Raw genomic sequence first — 20,537 nt, forward strand, 5'->3', positions numbered from 1 at the left:
GAGCTGCTGCACATGCCCAGTGTACCAGAATCTTATACCACATTTACTGTATGTGTGGATCTGAGAGTAGCTGCTAGGAGGAAGAGACAGGAGCCTTACCATGAAGTGGGAGATTGTAAGCTTAGAAAGTGCTATACTGTTTCTATTATGTATGTGTATTTGTATTATATGTTTAACATTTTCCTGACCACTTATGTTATTTAAATGTTTGAAACAGACTATACTCTAGACCATCTGTACTGTTAAATGTTAATACTGTATTCCATAAAGTATCCAGTGTATAAGATGACCTATTTTCAGGGCTGTTACCGCTCCCCCAGACTCCTGTACTTACTGGGAGATTTTGGACTACATTTGGAAACCCCTTCTAAAAATCCTGAGTTTCCCACACTGAGTGTTTCAATTTTTTGGGTGTCAATTAGGGATGGCCATCAGTGCAGATGCTATCGATGGTTGCCATCAATGGCGATTCTGCATCCAGCCATCGATAGTGGCAAACTATTTGATGGATAACCATCGGTAGTTTTAGCTATTGATGGTAATCCATTATATTTGACTGAATGGCCCGTGGGCCAAACAGAACTTGGGGACAGGACTTCCGGGTGTCGGGGGCGGAGCTATGCCTTTACCATCGATGTATGGAAACTATCTGGTACTTCCACATCAATGGCAAAAGTATTCGATATCGGCCACAAACCATCATTGATTTAAATCATAGATGGTCGATGGCCATCCCTAGTGTCAATGTGGACATGGACCAGCATGGCTCACTTCACTTCACTTTGCTTGGCATGCTTTACCTTTTCTCCATTGTAAAAAAGAATGTGGACCCCACGCTTCCAATTGGGATATACTGTATATGAACAGTTCACTGGTGTCTCCCCTTCCAGATCTCTTGAGGTCTCATTCAGCCACGTAGCTTCTGCTGTGTCTTCCTTGTCCATATATAGAACTCAAAAACGAAAAAAGATTATGGTGCAAATCTCTGTAGCTATACAATTTTAGATCAATTAAGGGTGTAAAGTCATGTTGTTTTTCCTCCGTACCCTGTTTTCACCTCCTACAGGCCAGATAAACAGTGTTATTCGTAGAAGGGTGATGTAACGGACTGCCCGACTTCTCATTTTCCAAAATCCCTCAGAAACCTAAACAGAAGCTCCCCATAGTGGAAAACTAGAACATATATTAAGAAACAAAACGGGTGTCGCCTCCTTTTTGGACTCCAAATGTCACCGTTACAAGTCCTCAGTCTAGTACCACCAGATCCTTCACAACCACCAATGAGCTGTGTGGAGGTGGTCTTATATCCCCACATATTTATACCTGAATGAATTTCCTTCCCTCCCACAGGTCCATTAAATATCTCCAAAATGTACAAAAAAATTGTGATAGACAGTCCTTCACATACATATAATGGCAAACACAATTAGCCAACAGTGGCCAACTCATATATTACGGAATTCTAAAACCAGAAGTACACGTGCGCTCAACGTCCATGGAATGCAGACCACTTCCAGGCTTCATGCTTGTGTGAAAAGAAAAGGGTCATATTGTGTAATTGTTTTCTATTATCTAGATATATCTGTAATTGTGTTTGCATTATATGTATGTGAAGGACTGTCAATCACTAATTTTTAGTACATTTGGGAGATGTTTATTGAACCTGTGGAGACTCCACCCACAATAGGAAGAGGAAGTGAAGGAAATTGATTCAGGTGTAAGAGTGGGGATACAGAATCACCCTCATAGACCCTGAGCAAGACCTGAAGGTTGAAATGTGTTGGTGGTTGTGGAAGACCCGGTATTGGACTATGGACCTGTTACTGTGACATTTGGAGTCCAAAAAGGAGGTGACACACAAACAAAAAACACATGCACTGCAGGTGGGGCAGATGTAACATGTGCAGAGAGTGAGGTTTGGGTCGGGTGTGTTGAAACTGAAATCTAAATTGCAGTGTAAAAATAATGCAGCCAGTTTTTACCCTGCACAGAAACGAAATAACTCGCACAAATCGAACTCTCTCTATACATGTTACATCTGAGCCACCTGCAGCGCACATGGTTTTGGCCATTTTGCGAGCAAATTTTTACTGCGATCAGATCTGAATAAGGGCCCTTAGGTATAAGTCGCCACGCGGTACTAGGCACATTTTCGTTCATGTCCATTGTTTCTTAATAAATGTTCTAGTTTTACACTATGAGGAGCTTCTGTTTATGTTCCTGAGGGATTTTGGAAAAAAGATAAAACAAAAAGTCGGGCAGTCTGTTACATCACCCTCTATGATTCACACTATTTATCTGGCCTGTATGAGGTGAAAAAAGGGTACGGAGTAGGGATGGGTAATCATAATATGATTCATGGTTCCAATGTTCAATGTTTAACCCTGCAATGTTGAAGATCCAATGTTTCCTCAACATCGCAAGATTTCTCCCCGATGTTTTTCTCAATTTTCCAATGTTTTTTTTCTTTTGTGTGTCACGGTGTGGTGCTGTCACTGCTTTCAGCAGCCAGCTCACTCCTCCTTGTTTTATATTCATTAACAACTTAAAAACAGATACAAAACCGTAACACACACACAGTGCAACATAGAACATACTGTACGTTTTTTCAATGTACAGTATGTTCTATGTTGCACTGTATGTACAATTTTTTTTTTTGTTATTTTCTGTGTTCAACTTAAGTTATTGGCCTGTTACGGTTATAAATCAAGTTAAAAATGGTACTTCCTCATCTTTGTGGCCACCGCTTACGCTACGGAACGCAGATTGTGAGCTGCTGTGATTGTTGCAATAAAGTTCTGCTAGTTAATTCATTTTTTTCCCTCCGTAAATTTGTTTTATTTCCTTCAAAACATGAATCATATATTCAATCTGTGTGTAAATTGTAAAAGCCTCCAACAGGATAAACTCAATAGAAGGATTATTTTTCATTTCATAAGCTTATTAGTGTATTATATGCTTAAGTAGACAGTTTATTAGAAAATATATAGAAACATCGGTTTTAGAGTACCAATGTTTAGGTCCAAATGATGTTTTGTAACCAATGTTGAAAAACATAATTTAATTGATGTTTGCTTTCGATGTCCCAACCCTACTTAGTACTAGAGATGTGCGGCGGCCACTTTTTCGGGTTCTGGATCTCCCTTCGTGTTTTGGATCTGGATTGGTTTTGGCAAAACCACCCTTGTGGGGTTGGTTTTGGTTTTGGATCTGGATTTTTATGAAAAAATGCTAAAAATGTCTAAAATAACAGAATTTGGGCCTGTTTTTGCCTCTAAAGTATTATTAACCTCAATAACATTAGTTTCCACTCATTTCTAGTCAATTTTGATCACTTCACAGCTTACAAAATTGTTTTCATTTACTGTAGTTGGGCCAAAAGGGTATACCGAGGTAGCTGGATGACTAAGCTAAGCGACAGCAGTCGGCATCACATACATGTGGACCTTACACTTCCAACCTGGCAGAGCGGCACTGCAGGGGCAGACAGGGTGGCAGTTTAATAAACTATCCCAAAAAAAGAGAAATGCTCCAAACAGCAAATACAAAGAGGTATCGGCCTTGTCATGACTGGTGGTAGCAGCTTCAGCACTCCCACTATTTCCTCCTCCATCATCCTCCAAAAATTTGTTTTTATTTTATTTATTACTTTTATTTCTTTTTCTTACTTTACACTGGACACAGCCCCTTGGACACTGGACACAGCCCCTGGACACAGCCCCTGGACACTGGACACAGCCTGTCACCCTGGACACAGCCCCTGGACAATGGACACAGCCTCTGGACACAGCTCCTGTACACTGGACACAGCCCCTGGACAATGGACACAGCCCCTGGACAATGGACACAGCCCCTGGACAATGGACACAGCCCCTGGACACAGCTCCTGTACACTGGACAATGGATATATGTCACGCTGGACACTGGATATATGCCCTCACACAATGGTTAGATGTCACACTGGCCACTGGATATATGTCGTCACACTGGACACAGGATATATGTCGTCACACTGGATATATGTCATCACAGTTGACACAGGATATATGTCGTCACACTGGACAATGGATATTTGTCACGCTGGACACAGGATATATGCCGGCACACATTACATATCACACTGGATACAGGATATATGTTGTGACTTGTGACACTGGACACAGGATATATTGTCGTCACACTGGACACTGGATATATGTCGTCACACTGGACACTGGATATATGTCGTCACACTGTACACTGGATATATGTCGTCACACTGTACACTGGATATATGTCGTCACACTGGACACTGGATATATGTCGTCACACTGGACACTGGATATATGTCGTCACACTGGACACTGGATATATGTCGTCACACTGGATATATGTCGTCACACTGGACACTGGATATATGTTGTCACAGTTGACACTGGATATATGTCATCACAGTTGACACAGGATATATGTCGTCACACTGGACAATGGATATTTGTCACGCTGGACACAGGATATATGCCGGCACACATTACATGTCACACTGGATACAGGATATATGTTGTGACTTGTGACACTGGACACAGGATATATTGTCGTCACACTGGACACTGGATATATGTCGTCACACTGGACACTGGATATATGTCGTGACACTGGACACTGGATATATGTCGTGACACTGAATATAGGTCGTGACACTGGATATAGGTCGTGACACTGGATATAGGTCGTGACACTGGATATATGTCGTGACACTGGATATATGTCGTGACACTGGATATATGTCGTGACACTGGATATATGCCGTGACACTGGATATATGCCGTGACACTGGATATATGCCGGCACACATTACATATCACACTGGACACAGGCTATATGTTGTGACTTGTGACACTGGACACAGGATATATTGTCGTCACACTGGATATATGTCGTCACACTGGACACTGGATATATGTCGTGAGTGACTCATGACACTGGACAATGGATAAGATATAGGCCGTCACACTGGACACAGCCCCTTGTATTACTGCAGCCCCTGTACACAGTCTACTACTCAGCAGCACTGCAGCCCCTGCGTGTGAGCACTGCAGCACTGAGTTAGTTAGTTAAATCACAAAAAACACAGGGTTCAGGGCTAAATAAATCACAACACAGGGCTTAGGGCTAAATAAATCACAACAGGACACGGGCCACAGGACAGCCCCTGGATAGTGGACACTGCAGCCCCTGCGAGTGAGCACTGCAGCACCTAGTTAGTTAAATCACACTACAGGGCTCAGGCCTATAAACAGTCACTGACTCTCAAGTCTACAACACAGGGCAGTGAGGGCAGGTCACAGAGCACAGCACAGCACGGAGCACATGGCACGGAGCACAGCACAGGGCAGTGAGGGCAGGTCACGGAGCACAGCACGGAGCACATGGCACGGAGCACAGCACAGGGCAGTGAGGGCACAGGTCAGGTCACGGAGCACATGGCACAGAGCACAGCACGGAGCACACGGAGCTTCCCAACCACCCTCTTCCCTCTCCAAGATTGGAGTGAAGATGGCGGGGCGCGCGTGCGTCTTTTATAAGATCCCGCTCCCGCGAGAATCCGACAGCGCGATGATGGCGTTCGGCCTCATTATTGATCCGGAATTCAGGCGGGAACTCCCGAGCCGGCTCGGATCTGGCCCGGATTCCCGATATTCGGATCTGTCAGATCTCGGGGATCCGGACCCGCTCATCTCTACTTAGTACGGAGGATAAACTCTGATTTTACACCTTTAAATGATCAAAAATTTATTTTAGAGCTACAGAGGTCTGCACCGTGATCTATTTTGTTTGTTTTTGAGGTATTTAATGACCAAAAGAAAAAAAACGCACACACAGCAGGAAGCTATGTGTCTGAAAAGACCTATAGAGATCCTGGAAAGAGATACACCAGTTCATATGTATCCCAACTGGCAGAGCGCCGCGGTTCCACATTATTTTAGTATATTTGTGGTGTTTTGGCTGGAAGTGGTACTGCAGGCACCACGTTGCATCCGACTGAAGCGCAGGGCCTTTCACTTTTATTTTTATAGTTATACCGTTCTCGATTTGTAGTCCACATGGATGGTAAAGTATGAAAAAGTCCAAAATAAAATAAAAACTTGTGAAAAACATGTCAACCTATTCCTTGCTGACCTTTTTGGGGCCGACCTATTGACTGCCTAATCTAGACACTGGAATTCTATCAACCATTAGCAGGTTACTAGAGTGTTAAGTTGAGGAGGAAAAATACTAGAAGAGCAAGTTGATGCCTGATTGCATTTGTCCACTAGGGGGAGCCCAAGATATACAGTACTTAAGTAAAGTTCATTCAAAACATCTGTGATGTTCTAATACTGTACATGCATGTTCAATATTTATTTATTATTATATAGTCCACACATTCCGCAGCGCTTTACAGAGAATATTTGACCATTCACATCAGTCCCCGCCCCAGTGGAGCTTACAATCTATATTCCCTACCACATGTACAGGCACACAGACATTCTAGGGTTAATTTTGTTGGGAGCCAATTAACCTACCAGTATATTTTGGATTGTGGGAGGAAACCGGAGTACCCGGAGGAAACCCACAGAAGCACGGGGAGAATATACAAACTCCGCACAGTTAGGACCATGGTGGGAATTGCACCCATGACCTCGGTGCTGTGAGGCAGTAATGCTAACCATCACACTGTTCATCCTGCCCACGGACCCTGTAATGTAGTTTTCCTTGCCGTTTTGTTTGTATGTTTGGATATAAAACTATTTATTGGTGATGTTACCACAAAGATTGTAAGATGGCTGCAATGATTTTAATAGATATATTCATTTTTACCTGCTATGCCATTATAGAACGCCACCTCGTTTAGCAATACAGAAGTCATTTGAGTGCTGGAGAATCTCCCTACCAAATAGCAGCCACTGCCTATGCCCAGTCCTGGCACACAAGTGTGGATGAGCTTTGTGGAGGCTCCTGCCACCTTTATACTAATTACTAAGGGGCATTTATCTTCATAGCTTGCTAATGATATCCATTGTGAGCATGGCCCTCACAGGAGGTTCTACCCATAAATTCACCATTGGGTATCTTTATGCCCCACACTTTATAAACTTAAACCATAACTTAGTCTAACTTAACTAATACTTAACACTAAAATAAAGACGCAGACATAAGTGCTGGCATTTCAAAACTTGAATGTCAAATTTAGTTTGACCACTTATTATAGACTATCAAAATGGTGGCGGCACCAAAGATAGGAAAGGGGGGGTAAGCATCCCCATCAGGGCCGGTGCAAGGCACCGGAGCGCCCCAGGCGAGTCGGGGTGGGGGCACCCCGGTGCCGGGAGGGGGGTGTGCCTGTCCTGCGGCTGTGTATATAAAGCTTGCGGCGGCGGTGGCAACGGGGGCCCCTGCAGTCAATAAGAAATAGAGCGCTATCCGCCTGGCTACGCGGAAGCGCTTCTGTTGTGAAAACACTGGCCGCACGGCGCACGCTGATTGGCTGAATCTCAACCAATCAGCGTGCGGCCAGTGTTTCCACAACAGAAGCGCTTCCGCGTAGCCAGGCGGATAGCGCTCTATTTCTTATTGACTGCAGGGACCCCCCCCCTGCTGCCGCCGCCGCATGCTTTATATACACAGCCGCAGGACAGGTACCCCCGCGGCACGGGGGGGGGGGAAATGCCTAGATTTGCCTAGTGGTGGCGCCGGCACTGATCCCCATACCATCCATACACCGCTGGTGATCACTCTCCCAGCATCACCACTCTTGCAAATGGTGCGGCCATCCCCCGTGCAGAAGCATGGCCCATGACAATCGATGCCGGGGAGAGCGCACCCACTATCTATTATTTATTTATTTATTTATTAACAGTTTCTTATATAGCGCAGCATATTCCGTTGCGCTCGCACAACTACACAAGATGACCGTTCTTTACCACCGCCAAGAAGAAGAAATAGGGATGGGAGGGCGTGGATTCACAAGAGGAAGATCACTATAGCATGTGATTCTTTCTATCCTGCCTACTCCTCCTTGAACACCCTGATTGGCTCACCCCTATCTCATTTACATATGACCTGACTAACTAAAGTGTCGGCATGTCAGAACCCTTTGGTGGTTCATGCTTCTTCATTGCTTACTCGGAATTCGGATTTTCTAACTATGAAGATAAATGCCCCCAGGAGCACCAGGGCAGGGGACGACAGATGGAGGTCAGATCACCAAGAGCCACTCTAATGAGAGTGGCTTCATCTGTATACAGGCCCATAGACACTTGTCCTGTGACAGGCCAGATGTGCAGTAGAACCAGTATGAAGTGCTCAGGGAACATAATGCAAACTGTTCTGTACTGAGCTTTGTATTGCATAGGTTCTGTGGGTCTGTCTTACTGTTCTCCTCCAGGTTATGTGGTGGCGCCAGGCTAGGGTTACCACCCGTCCGGGATTACTCCGGACAGTCCGGTAATTAAGACCGGCGTCCGGAGTCCGGACGGGTGGCTTTCCCGGACTATACATAGTTCGGGAATAACCCGCCCGCCGCCGCCGCCGCCGCCCCCTCGTCTCCCCGCTCCCCCGATGCCCTGCTCCCGTCCCCTCACGTCTGACGTCTCCCCCGCTGTGTATGCGGGAGAGACGTGCTGCTGCGGTGCTGCATATGCTGCTGGACCGCTAGCCAATGGCCGCTCGCGGTCCAGCAGCCACCAGTTGATTGGCTGCTGGACCGCGAACGGCCATTGGCTAGCGGTCCAGCAGCGGGAGTTAGAAATGTTAAAATCATACAGCACAGCAGCACGTCTCTCCCGCGAATACAGCGGGGGAGACAGACGTGAGGGGACGGGCAGGCAGGCACAGGCACACTGACAAGCCTGTCTGCCTCCCGCAGGCGGGGGAGGGGGTTTCTATCCCCCTTGGCAACGAGCACACTGGCACAGATCAATCCCCCTCGGCAACGAGCACACTGGCACAGATCAATCCCCCTCGGCAACGAGCACACTGGCACAGATCAATCCCCCTCGGCAACGAGCACAGAGGCACAGATCAATCCCCCTCGGCAACGAGCACACTGGCACAGATCAATCCCCCTCGGCAACGAGCACACTGGCACAGATCAATCCCCCTCGGCAACGAGCACACTGGCACAGATCAATCCCCCTCGGCAACGAGCACACTGGCACAGATCAATCCCCCTCGGCAACGAGCACACTGGCACAGATCAATCCCCCTCGGCAACGAGCACACTGGCACAGATCAATCCCCCTCGGCAACGAGCACACTGGCACAGATCAATCCCCCTCGGCAACGAGCACACTGGCACAGATCAATCCCCCTCGGCAACGAGCACACTGGCACAGATCAATCCCCCTCGGCAACGAGCACAGAGGCACAGATCTATCCCCCTCGGCAACGAGCACAGAGGCACAGATCAATCCCCCTCGGCAACGAGCACAGAGGCACAGATCAATCCCCCTCGGCAACGAGCACACTGGCACAGATCAATCCCCCTCGGCAACGAGCACACTGGCACAGATCAATCCCCCTCGGCAACGAGCACACTGGCACAGATCTATCCCCCTCGGCAACGAGCAGAGGCACAGATCTATCCCCCTCGGCAACGAGCACAGAGGCACAGATCTATCCCCCTCGGCAACGAGCAAATTCAGTCCACCTTGGCATCGGCATGAAGCCCCTGGCATTGAGCATATAGGTAAGTGGCACTTATGTGTCAAATGTGTATGGTGTGTTATACAGTATGTCATGGGCATTGCTTAGTGTTATATAGTATGACATGGGCATTGCTTAGTGTTATATAGTATGACATGGGCATTGCGGTGTTATATAGTATGACATGGGCATTGCGGTGCTATATAGTATGTCAAGGGCATTGCGTAGTGTTATATAGTATGTAATGGGCATTGCAGTGTTATATAGTATGTAATGGGCATTGCGGTGTTATATAGTATGTCATGGGCATTGCGGTGCTATATAGTATGTCAAGGGCATTGCGTAGTGTTATATAGTATGTAAAGGGCATTGCGTAGTGTTATATAGTATGTAATGGGCATTGCAGTGTTATATAGTATGTAATGGGCATTGCGGTGTTATATAGTATATCATGGGCATTACGGTGTGTTATATAGTATGTAATGGGCATTGCAGTGTTATATAGTATGTAATGGGCATTACGGTGTGTTATATAGTATGTAATGGGCATTACGGTGTGTTATATAGTATGTCATGGGCATCATGTGTGGGCTTATGAGTAATCGGAATTACAAAGTTCATTAAAACGTGCAATGGGCATTACGGTGTGTGGCATAAAATGTAATGGCCATTATGGCATGTGGTATACTATATAATGGGTGTGCGGTGTGTCAGCATTATGACAAAAATTTTGCTGCGCGCCTTCGGCGCGCACTGTCCATGTTTTCCATCCTGTGCAAAAATTTGGTTGAGTCCTGGCATAATGTGTAATGGCCATTGCAGTACATGGAATAATACATCGTGATTGGCATCACGATGTGTGGCATAACTTGTAATGGCCATTATGGCATGTGGTATACTATATAATGGGTGTGCGGTGTGTCGGCATTATGTCAAAAATTTTGCTGCGCGCCTTCGGCGCGCACTGTCCATGTTGTCCATCCTTTGCAAAAAAATTGTTGAGTCCTGGCATAATGTGTAATGGCCATTGCAGTACATGGCATAACACGTAATTGGCATCACGATGTGTGGCATAACTTGTAATGGCCATTATGGCATGTGGTATACTATATAATGGGTTTGCGGTGTGTCGGGATTATGTCAAAAATTTGACGCGCGCCTTCGGCGCGCACTGTCCATGTTGTCCATCCTGTGCAAAAATTCTGTTGAGTCCTGGCATAATGTGTAATGGCCATTGCGGTATATGGCATAACACGGAATTAGCATCACGATGTGTGGCATAACTTGTAATGGCCATTAATGTATGTGATATAACATGTAACTGGAATTATGGTATGCAAAATCAAGAATGAAATGGAAGCAAAGGTTTAAAAAAAAATCAACATAAGGCGGGTCTGGGGGCGGGTCTGGGGGTGGGGCTGGGATGGGTCAGTGGGTGTGTCAAGGGGCGGGCCAATGTCCGGGAATCTCTCAACAAAAAGGTGGTAACCCTACGCCAGGCACCCAGGTTATAGGGCGTGTATGCCACAAGCCCATGTAGGGGCTCACTTTCGGCTACTGAGCAGAAGTCCGCTGAGAGTTCTGATGTCAGTATGTGTGTCTCTCACAGCCAGCTGAGCTTTGCTTCATGATGGAAGATGCTTTCAGCAAAAAGGAGCTTCTGAAAATGGAGAAGAAGGTCCTCAGCCGCTTGAGTTTTGAGCTGCAATACACCCAACCACTGCACTTCCTGCGCCTGCTCTCTGTCACTGGGAAGTGCCCCGAAAAGGTTTGTGTGTTTGAAAATATAGATATTTAAAGCTGTTTTGCATCGTTATTTGAGGAGTGTCTGCCTTTTCTACTTTGTGAGGGCACCCCAAATGTTTCTGTGAGTATACCTGAGGAATATAGGTATAGATGTGTATACATACATACATACATACATACATACATACATCTATACATCTAACTTAAATGCGCTGTGCATTGCTAAATGCATGGCAGTTCCCATTTAACTGTAGTATTGCCAGGCAGTTTTTTTTTTTTTTTTGCCAAAATGCATCTAAAGGTGGCCATACACGCACAGATTTATCTTCAGATCTGGCTGGTTGGAACAAAAACATGGTTATGGATGAGAGCAAATGACAGTTGACCATTTGCTTGGAAATGCTGGAAAACTGACAAACTGTCACTCATCCATAACCATGTTTTTGTTCCAACCAGCCAGATCTGCAGATAAATCTTACTAGTGTATGGGCACCTTTACTCTCTATACATATACAGTAAAACGCTCACACTGCTTTTCCTGATTAAAGTTATATGCTGCATGCCTATATTCTGTGTTACTATGCAGCATGCCTATATTCCGTGTGTTACTGTAGCTGTATCAATGTATGAAATGCTACATTACAAGAGTTTTACTGGAAAGTGATAAGCTGTGTAACAATATTGTAGAAAAAGGACAATCTGCACTACAGAGTCACACTGCAATAGTCCTGGTCAACCTGCACAAGTTGGCCAGGCCTGCACTATGGTATGGCACAATTAGAATGGCTGTTTAATGTGCAGGAAGGCTAGATGTATGTGGACACCTCCTATATGTATGTTTAATTTTTTTGTTTGTTTTGTTTCGTACTGGGGTACGGCCGTTCATCCCAACAGTAACTGTAAGGAGAAACAAAATGGCTGACCATTTTTTTTTTTTTTATGCCATGCCATGCACTGTTATTACCTTTTATGTGCCAGTACTCCTCACTGTGCCCCCTCTCTTGTATCAGTCTGTCCTATGTCAAAATTAACATTGGTTTGTATCACAATATTCCTCGGGTGCTGTATTACTGCCCGACAGTCTGTATTCCAATGGTCAGTACTCTGACATCAGAATCCCAACTGTTTAAATGCCCGACAGTCGGGATTGCAACTAACAGGGGCGATTCTCCCTTCTGGGGGCCACTATCCCCATAGAGGGAGATTAGAACCTGTGGTGAACGAAGTTAGCCAGTGAGCCCACAAGGGGCTTCTTTCCGCTCGCCCACCCCCGGTCAGAGTACCGGCAGACGGGATTCTGATGTCGGGATACTGATCGTCGATCTCCCAATTGCCGGACTACCATACCCGTGTGTATGCACCTTTAGTTCTAGACATGAGGAGAAGCAAAGTGCTTAATGGTCACTTATTAGACCCTTCCGCTGGTATCTCTCTCTGGGTCCTTCATTCACAGGTGGAGAGAGTCCTTGTTGCACTTATTACTGAACCATAATAGACAGAGTGGATCTTTGGTTTATGGAATAACCTTATTCTGGATAATGTCAAATGATGGAGGCGTTCTCTGTGGGTGCCGGATGTCTTCTCGTCAGTCTGGATTCCGATGGTCACTATACCACAGTGAGCCACCGAGCCCGCAAGTTTCTTTTTTGTGCTCGCCCCCTGTCGGGGTACCAGTGGTGGGGATTCCGATTTCGGTATACTGTGCGTCGGAATCCCGACTGACGGGCCGACATACCACACCCGTTCTGTCTTTACCTATAAAGTTACATACGGAGGAAAAAAGTAGTCTTAAAATGTTTATATAAAGAAAAGAAGGACATTACCCCCTTGTCGGTGCGCACTGTAAGTACACCATATATGCAACTTTCAAAACTCACCCCCCCCCCTTCCCAAAAAGCAACAAACGTTTGAAAACGTTCGGTTTTGCTAATGCCCCTATTTCTACCACTGACAACTTACATCCTGAAACATGCCGAAAACTCCCCTGCTTCCCTCAGCTGTATTGTGTATTATAATTGTGCTTGGGGGATAGTAAAAAGCGCTAAAAGAAAAAAATTCTGAAAAAATGAGATTAATTTCGAGTGGTACCTGAAAATGAAAAAGTGATTAGTAGTAATGTTTACACCCTTTTGGGGAATATGTAAAAAGGATTTGTAAATGGACTGTCGCTCTCCCTAACACTAACCCTTACGTGCTTCCGGTGTGATGATGGTAACTCCATGTGCCAGATTGTGAACAGCCGGGATGCCGCCTGATGTTATTGCGGCTCTGTCCCGTCCGTTTGGCTGTATGAGCGGCAGGGCGCACTGTCAGAGCCGTCGCTTGATGTTGTTGCGGCTGGCTCAGTGCGCGTCCCTGACTGCCGGAAGTTGGAGATCGTGGAACCGGAAGTTTGCCGCGGCCGCCGGGCAGGGTTTCAGGGTGAGCTTGGGAGCAAGTGTGAGAGTCCTCCTTACGGGTCCAACGCGTTTCGTGCGTCCTGCACACTTTTTCCTTGAAAGTGCGCAGGACGCACGAAACACGTTGGACCCGTAAGGAGGACTCTGACAGTGCGCCCTGCCGCTCATACAGCCAAACGGACGGGACAGAGCCGCAATAACATCAGGCGGCATCCCGGCTGTTCACAATCTGGCACACGGAGTTACCATCATCACACCGGAAGCACGTAAGGGTTAGTGTTAGGGAGAGCGACAGTCCATTTACAAATCCTTTTTACATATTCCCCAAAAGGGTGTAAACATTACTACTAATCACTTTTTCATTTTCAGGTACCACTCGAAATTAATCATTTCATTTTTTCAGAATTTTTTTCGGTACTCTTTACCTAGCACAGCGCCCACGATTTTGATCGTGGGCATCGCAGGTAAAAAAATCGCGGGCATCGCGGCCATTGAATGCACTAAAAATCGGGTGCGACGCGACCGACACGATGCCCGCGATTTCCCATAGGGAACAATGTTAAATTTCTCAATTGACCCGATTTTACTGTTCAATGCCTCAATTGACACGATTTTTCCATAGGAAACAATGTTAAATGGCCCACAGAGGCCAAATAGGCACCCTGAAGTGTGAAATGGCCCCCACAATTGTTAACGCCACCCCACGATCAACGTCAACCCGAAGCGTGGCGAGCGCAGCGAGCCCGCGTCCTACGACCTTTTCATACCCCCACTATCCACGTCGGCGTGGAGTTGAGAATAGAATAGTGTGGCGAGCGCAGCGAGCCACCGAGCCCGAAGCGTGGCGAGCGGACGCGGATACCTTCACAGGTAAACGCGTCCCTTCGCGGGCTTCACAGGTATCCTCGTCCCCTCGCGGGGCTCGCTGCGCTTGCCACGCTTCGGGCTCGGTGGCTCGCTGCGCTCGCCACACTATTCTATTCTCAACTCCACGCCGATGTGGATAGTGGGGGTATGAAAAGGTCGTAGGACGCGTACTGCCGCCCCTCGCGGGCTCGCTGCGCTCGCCACGCTTCGGGTTCACGTTGATCGTGGGGTGGCGTTAACAATTGTGGGGGCCATTTCACACTTCAGGGTGGCTATTTGGCCTCTGTGGGCCATTTAACATTGATTCCTATGGAAAAATCATGTCAATTGAGGCATTGAACAGAAAAATCGGGTCAATTGAGAAATTTAACATTGGTCCCTATGGGAAATCGCGGGCATCGCGTCGGTCGCGTCGCACCCGATTTTTTTAGTGCATTCAATGCCCGCGATGGGCGCCGTGCTAGGTAAAGAGTACCTTTTTTTTCTTTTAGCGCTTTTTACTATCCCCAAAATATTCTGTTATAAAGAAGCTGCTTAAACCACATAGCGCAGTAACCACCCAAATAAAAACCATATTATAATTGTGCTGCTGATTGTTACCTGTGCTCTGTTTTTGTTCAGTTATTGTTATGTTTAGTTCTGTGCACCATGTATTGTTCTATATATGTGCTTGTGATTACTACCTTGTACATGCCATTATCACCCTATGTGTGCAGCTTTAATACCCTGCTGTAATGTATACCTGATAGATATAATATATCATTTAAAATATATATATATATATATTTCAAATGATCTCGCCTTCTTCCTCTTTGGATCCAGGTTCGTTATCTTGCCATGTACTTCATGGAGCTAACTCTGCTTGAGGCTGATGGGGCCATGATCGAACCGGCGCTCTTGGCTTCTGGCGCATTGACGTTGGCACAGAAGGTTTCTCTTGAGTCTGGATCCCTGAGTCCTGACCAGATGTGGCATGGAGTACTATATACGTACAGGTATGGGTAGCCTTACTGGCACGCTCTCATTAGTTCGACAGGTCTAGGTAAAATACTATTGATTGACACACAGATTCAGAGGCAGCACTCTGGGAGGCAATGGAGTCTTCTGCCGCGGGCTCCTGCTCCCAAGGAAGCACTTCTCCTCCCCTGCAAGTTTAAATCAGTTAATTGAAAACCGTCAATATCTCTTTTGTAATGGATTTCTGAAATATGTGTTCTCTCTTTCTATCTATATATCTATATATATATATCTATATATATATATACACTTAACATCGGCACTCACCTTTCCTAGTTTTGGGGTGCCCTATGGCTTGTGACCACATTGTTTAAACAGACAGTCTGTTTAAACAATGTGGTCACAAGCCATAGGGCACCCCAAAACTAGGAAAGGTGAGTGCCGATGTTAAGTGTATATATTGTTTATTAGATTAATTTTTTTTAAATTAGTCTTATTGTGGTCACATTCTCTCATGCACCCTGTTTTTAACTAAGATTCCATAGCTTGTGTTAGCCATTTCCCTAGATGATTAGTGACAGGTGTGTTGGTAGCTGCTCACCTATAAAAGCAAAGTCTGCTGTGAGCTTCAGACCTGATAGCATGCCTGGTATCAAACATTGATGTGATAGCTATGTGTATTGCAGCCATTTTCAGCGATAGTGGTAGGACCTGCAGAACAGTGGGGTCCCTTGACGGGGGCTGCAGGCTTAAATGCATTGATCAATTCATGAACCAAATCTCCACTATTTATTATCAGTTAATTTAGTGTGTGCAGAGCCCATCCAATGTCTATATATATATATATATATCTATCTATATATATCTATCTATCTATCTATATATATATATATATATATATATATATATATATATATATATATATATAATGTAAAATTTAAGGTTGGGGGGAACCAATATTAATCACACAAAAACTTACGCCATCGCATAGATTGACATGCATTCGGTGGACCTGGTCAAGAGGTTGACCTGAAACATGTCAGTCCTTTTCCATGTTGACCTTTTTTTCATGTGTCTCCCTATTGACGGTCAACCACCCACCATACTACCTTCTATTGTAGGTCTTATGCTGGCCATACACGCTGCGATACGTGCGTTCGTTCGGTGCTTAACTAGCACGCATCACATCGCATTGCTTTGCCTGTGCATGCGTTGTGCATGCAATGCGATGCAATGTGATGAAAACTAAGTACAAAAAGTATGTGCAAGTATGTACTTTTTGTACTGTGCGATGAGGTGCCGCGGGAGCGCGCACCTCAAAGCACATAACGCACAGCTGGCATCGCAGCATGTATGGGCTGCTAAAGAAAAGAATGTCCCAAGGCGCAAACTAAGAGTCCTTGCAGCCTCAACGTTAATGGTCGATCACTGGAAGACCTCCTTTGTAGGTATCTGTTGCTGGACGAATAACAATGATGGCGCTTGACTCCGTATGATGGATGACGGTGACTTAAGACCGTAATAGTTATAAATAAAAAAGAACGAGAATGTGTCAGTTTCTTTATTGTTAATCCAAATAACAAATTTCTGGTGTCTGCTGCTGCCAGGACTAACACACTAAGGCAGGTATGTCCAAACTATGGCCCTCCAGCTGTTGTGAAACTACAAGTCCCATCATGCCTTGCCACAGTTTTGCTATTAGGGAATGCTAAAACTATGGCAAGGCATGCTGGGATGTGTAGTTTCACAACAGCTGGAGGGCCACAGTTGGGACATGCCTGCACTAAGTCCTGGCAGCAGCAGAAGACACCAGAAAGTGTGGTACTAAGACGGTCCCCTCCTATTTGCAAATCACTCCATCTAGGAGTCTATCTAGTAAGGAGAAGCACAAATAAGGAAGAGAAAAGAAACCGTTATATGTATTCACTTACATATCATGCTGTAAGTAACGGTACGTATTGCCATACAGGGTTGCTCCACTTGAGGTGATACCCTTAAAAGAAACCTTTTTATATACACGGTGTTGCACCCAGGGCTGGATTATAATGGGGGCACAAGGGGTCAGTGCCCCTGGGCCCCCCTCTAGCTAGGGGCCCCCCTCTAGCTAGGGGCCCCCTCTAACTAGGGGCCCCCCTCTAGCTAGGGGCCCCCCTCTAGCTAGGGGCCCCCTGTGGTTGGCATGTATTTTTTTTTTTTTTTTTAGCTAAAGGTTTTGTGCATGGGAGTGGGGTAGTGCTGCAGCTTCACCTATCTGCCAATGTGACAATGATTAATGGTGCTGAGCATTGGGAGCCAAGTGTGCAGTGCATTACTGGGAGTTGACTAAGTCCCATGACACTTTGCACCAGAGGGCAGAGGCTGAGACGTTTGTGCTGAGCTCTGATTGGTGGAGCTCATTACATGCTTCGCAGGCTGGATAACAGCAGCAGCAGCCTAGTCAAGGCAGCACTGGGACTGTGAGGTCTCCTACAGAGTAAGGCGCAGAGGGAAAAACACAGGCTTTTCATGTGGTATGTGAAAACCGACGCTTTACCTCCGCCTCCCCCCTCTGTCTATCTCTTCACTGGCTCCCCATTCCTTTCCGAGTTCTCTTTAAACTCCTCACCACCACCTACAAGGCTCTCTCCTCCTCCACCGCTCCTTACCTCACTTCACTGATCTCTATCCACACTCCCTCCCGTCCTCTTCGCTCCATCGCTGACCGCCGACTGACCTCTCACCTAATCACCTCCTCCCACTCCCGTGTCCAAGACTTCTCTCGCGCTGCCCCCCTGCACTGGAACATCCTCCCGCCACCCATCAGGCTTTCTGATTCCCTTACCTCCTTCAAGCGCTCCCTCAAAACCCACTTTTTTCGACTAGCCTATCCCTCCTCCTAACCTCTTTTGATCCTCCTATCCTGCCTCCGTTCCCCTCCGTTCCTACTTATCCTGTTTTCGTTCGTCCACCCACCTATTTTTAGTATGTTAACTCTTATGAGTAGGGTCCTCCTGCCTCACGTACTCACCCTACCTCTTTACCTCACCTGTGCTCCTGTCCTGTTCTTCCCTTCCTCTACTTCATCTTTGGTCACCTCGACAATTTTGACACCTACTTCTGAACTGATGCTGATTTTATTTCTACCAGCTATACCCCTATTTATACTGTATTTTTCAACACACCCTGTACGTTACCTTGTCATTTGTTTTTTGTTTGCTATGTACGGCGCTGCGGACACTTTGCGGCGCCTTATAAATAAACGTACTACTACTACTACTACTACTACTATGTATGTGTGTGTATAGATAGATAGATAGATAGATAGATAGATAGGTTCTCCCACATACCCCCCACTGTATTTAGGAAGTTTTGAAAGATTCAAACATTATCTTTTTCTCTTTTTGGTATTTAAAAACTACCATATGAAAAATCAGTGTATAATATCTCGAATATTTGGAGAGGACCAAAAAGAAACCTTTACAGGAGTCCTTTTCTCTATTCCCCTGTGAGTATGGTACGCTACCTACCCATATTGTAAGATCAACACAGAAGGTGACCCTATAAAGAAACCTTGATGCACGGGATCTTCCTATTCTATCTAGTGAGTTTGTTTGTTATTTGGATTAAGAACAAAGAAACTGACACGTTCTCTTTCTTTTTTGTTTATAACTATTACGGTCGTAAATCGCCGTCATCCATCATACGGAGTCAAGCGCCATCATTGTTATTTGTCCAGCAACAAACTTCTACTGTAGGTCATTGCTTCTTTAGTATTGTGTTCTCCTCTTTTTTTTCAGTGATGCAGAACTGAGCAGCCCCCAGTATCTTATGGCTAAAGCCGCCCTCCGCGCCAGCACCGATTCCAAATCCATCTGGCAAAAGTATTCACGCCCTCAGCAACTTGGAGTAAGCACAGGCCCCGCCATGGGAAACTCCAAGCACCTTGCCCGCTGCATGGGCTTCCTGTGCCCTAATACCGGCTAATTCTGTTCATATGTGGTTTAATTGACAAGGTTGTCATTTTTGTCGCCTCTGTCATGATGGCCACACTTCTAGAGCGCGGTCGATGCCGTGATGAATGTGACATAATGGAAACTTGTGTAATAATATTTTGTTATTTTTATTTATTTTTAAAGGTTAGGGGGAGATTTATCAAAGCTTGGAGAGAGATAAAGTGCCAGCAAATCTGCTTCTAACTGCCAGGTTACAGGCTCTGTTTCAAAAATGTCAGGATCTGATTGGTTGGCACTTTCTCTCTCCAAGCTTTGAGGATTATAGCCCTTTGTTTCGTGAGTTCATATATATATATTTCCAGTTTGTGAAAGCATTTGTTTTTTTCGTGTGTGTGTGTGTGTCTGTCACATGCTTGTGTGTGCATGCTTTTTAATACTCTGTGTGCCAGTCATTATTCATTTAATGTATATAGGAAAAAAAAAGAAATTTGCTTTTCCAACAATTGTCAAAAAAAGGAAGCGGAACATGGTTAATAAAGTGATAATTTTTATGTATCTCCTTTTTTGTTTCCTCATTTAACCATACCGTATTATCAGCAAACGGGGAGAACTATGCAGAACAGGATTAACTTGTTAGGAGTTTATAGGCGCACAATTTCTATGTCCTTAAATCCCTGGCCGCACCCCTTCATGGTCACATCATATTGGCTCCACCTCCTCCCCAGCACCCACCCTATTGAATGTCCTTCCACGCACATTAAGACTATCCTCTAGCCTCAAAACTTTCAAGTGTTCCCTGAAAACTCACCTCTTCCAGAACCCCCATATTATTCTCCAGTAGCATTTATATCTGATTGCATCTCATCGGGACTGTCTTGTAATCTGGTGGGACGTCCATGCTATAGATTGCTATCCTTATGTATCCCTCCTATTATCCCTATAGATTGTAAACTTGCAAGCAGGGCCCTCC

At 45.6% G+C, this 20,537-nt stretch overlaps 1 protein-coding gene across 1 annotated transcript in view; it reads left to right on the plus strand.

Annotated features, from left to right (window-relative positions):
* Nucleotides 1-20,122, plus strand: part of CCNP (cyclin P) — a 37,601-nt gene extending 17,479 nt beyond the window's left edge. The window contains exons 7-9 of the mRNA XM_083160608.1: nucleotides 11,276-11,434; nucleotides 15,501-15,673; nucleotides 19,412-20,122. Of these exons, the coding sequence (XP_083016734.1) occupies nucleotides 11,276-11,434; nucleotides 15,501-15,673; nucleotides 19,412-19,598 (519 nt within the window). The 3' untranslated portion in view covers nucleotides 19,599-20,122. The remainder of the gene's footprint in view (nucleotides 1-11,275; nucleotides 11,435-15,500; nucleotides 15,674-19,411) is intronic.
* Nucleotides 20,123-20,537: the final 415 nt, after the last annotated feature.

Source organism: Crinia signifera, chromosome 9 (genome assembly GCF_055691185.1).
Source record: "Crinia signifera chromosome 9, ASM5569118v1, whole genome shotgun sequence".
Lineage (NCBI taxonomy): Eukaryota > Metazoa > Chordata > Amphibia > Anura > Myobatrachidae > Crinia > Crinia signifera.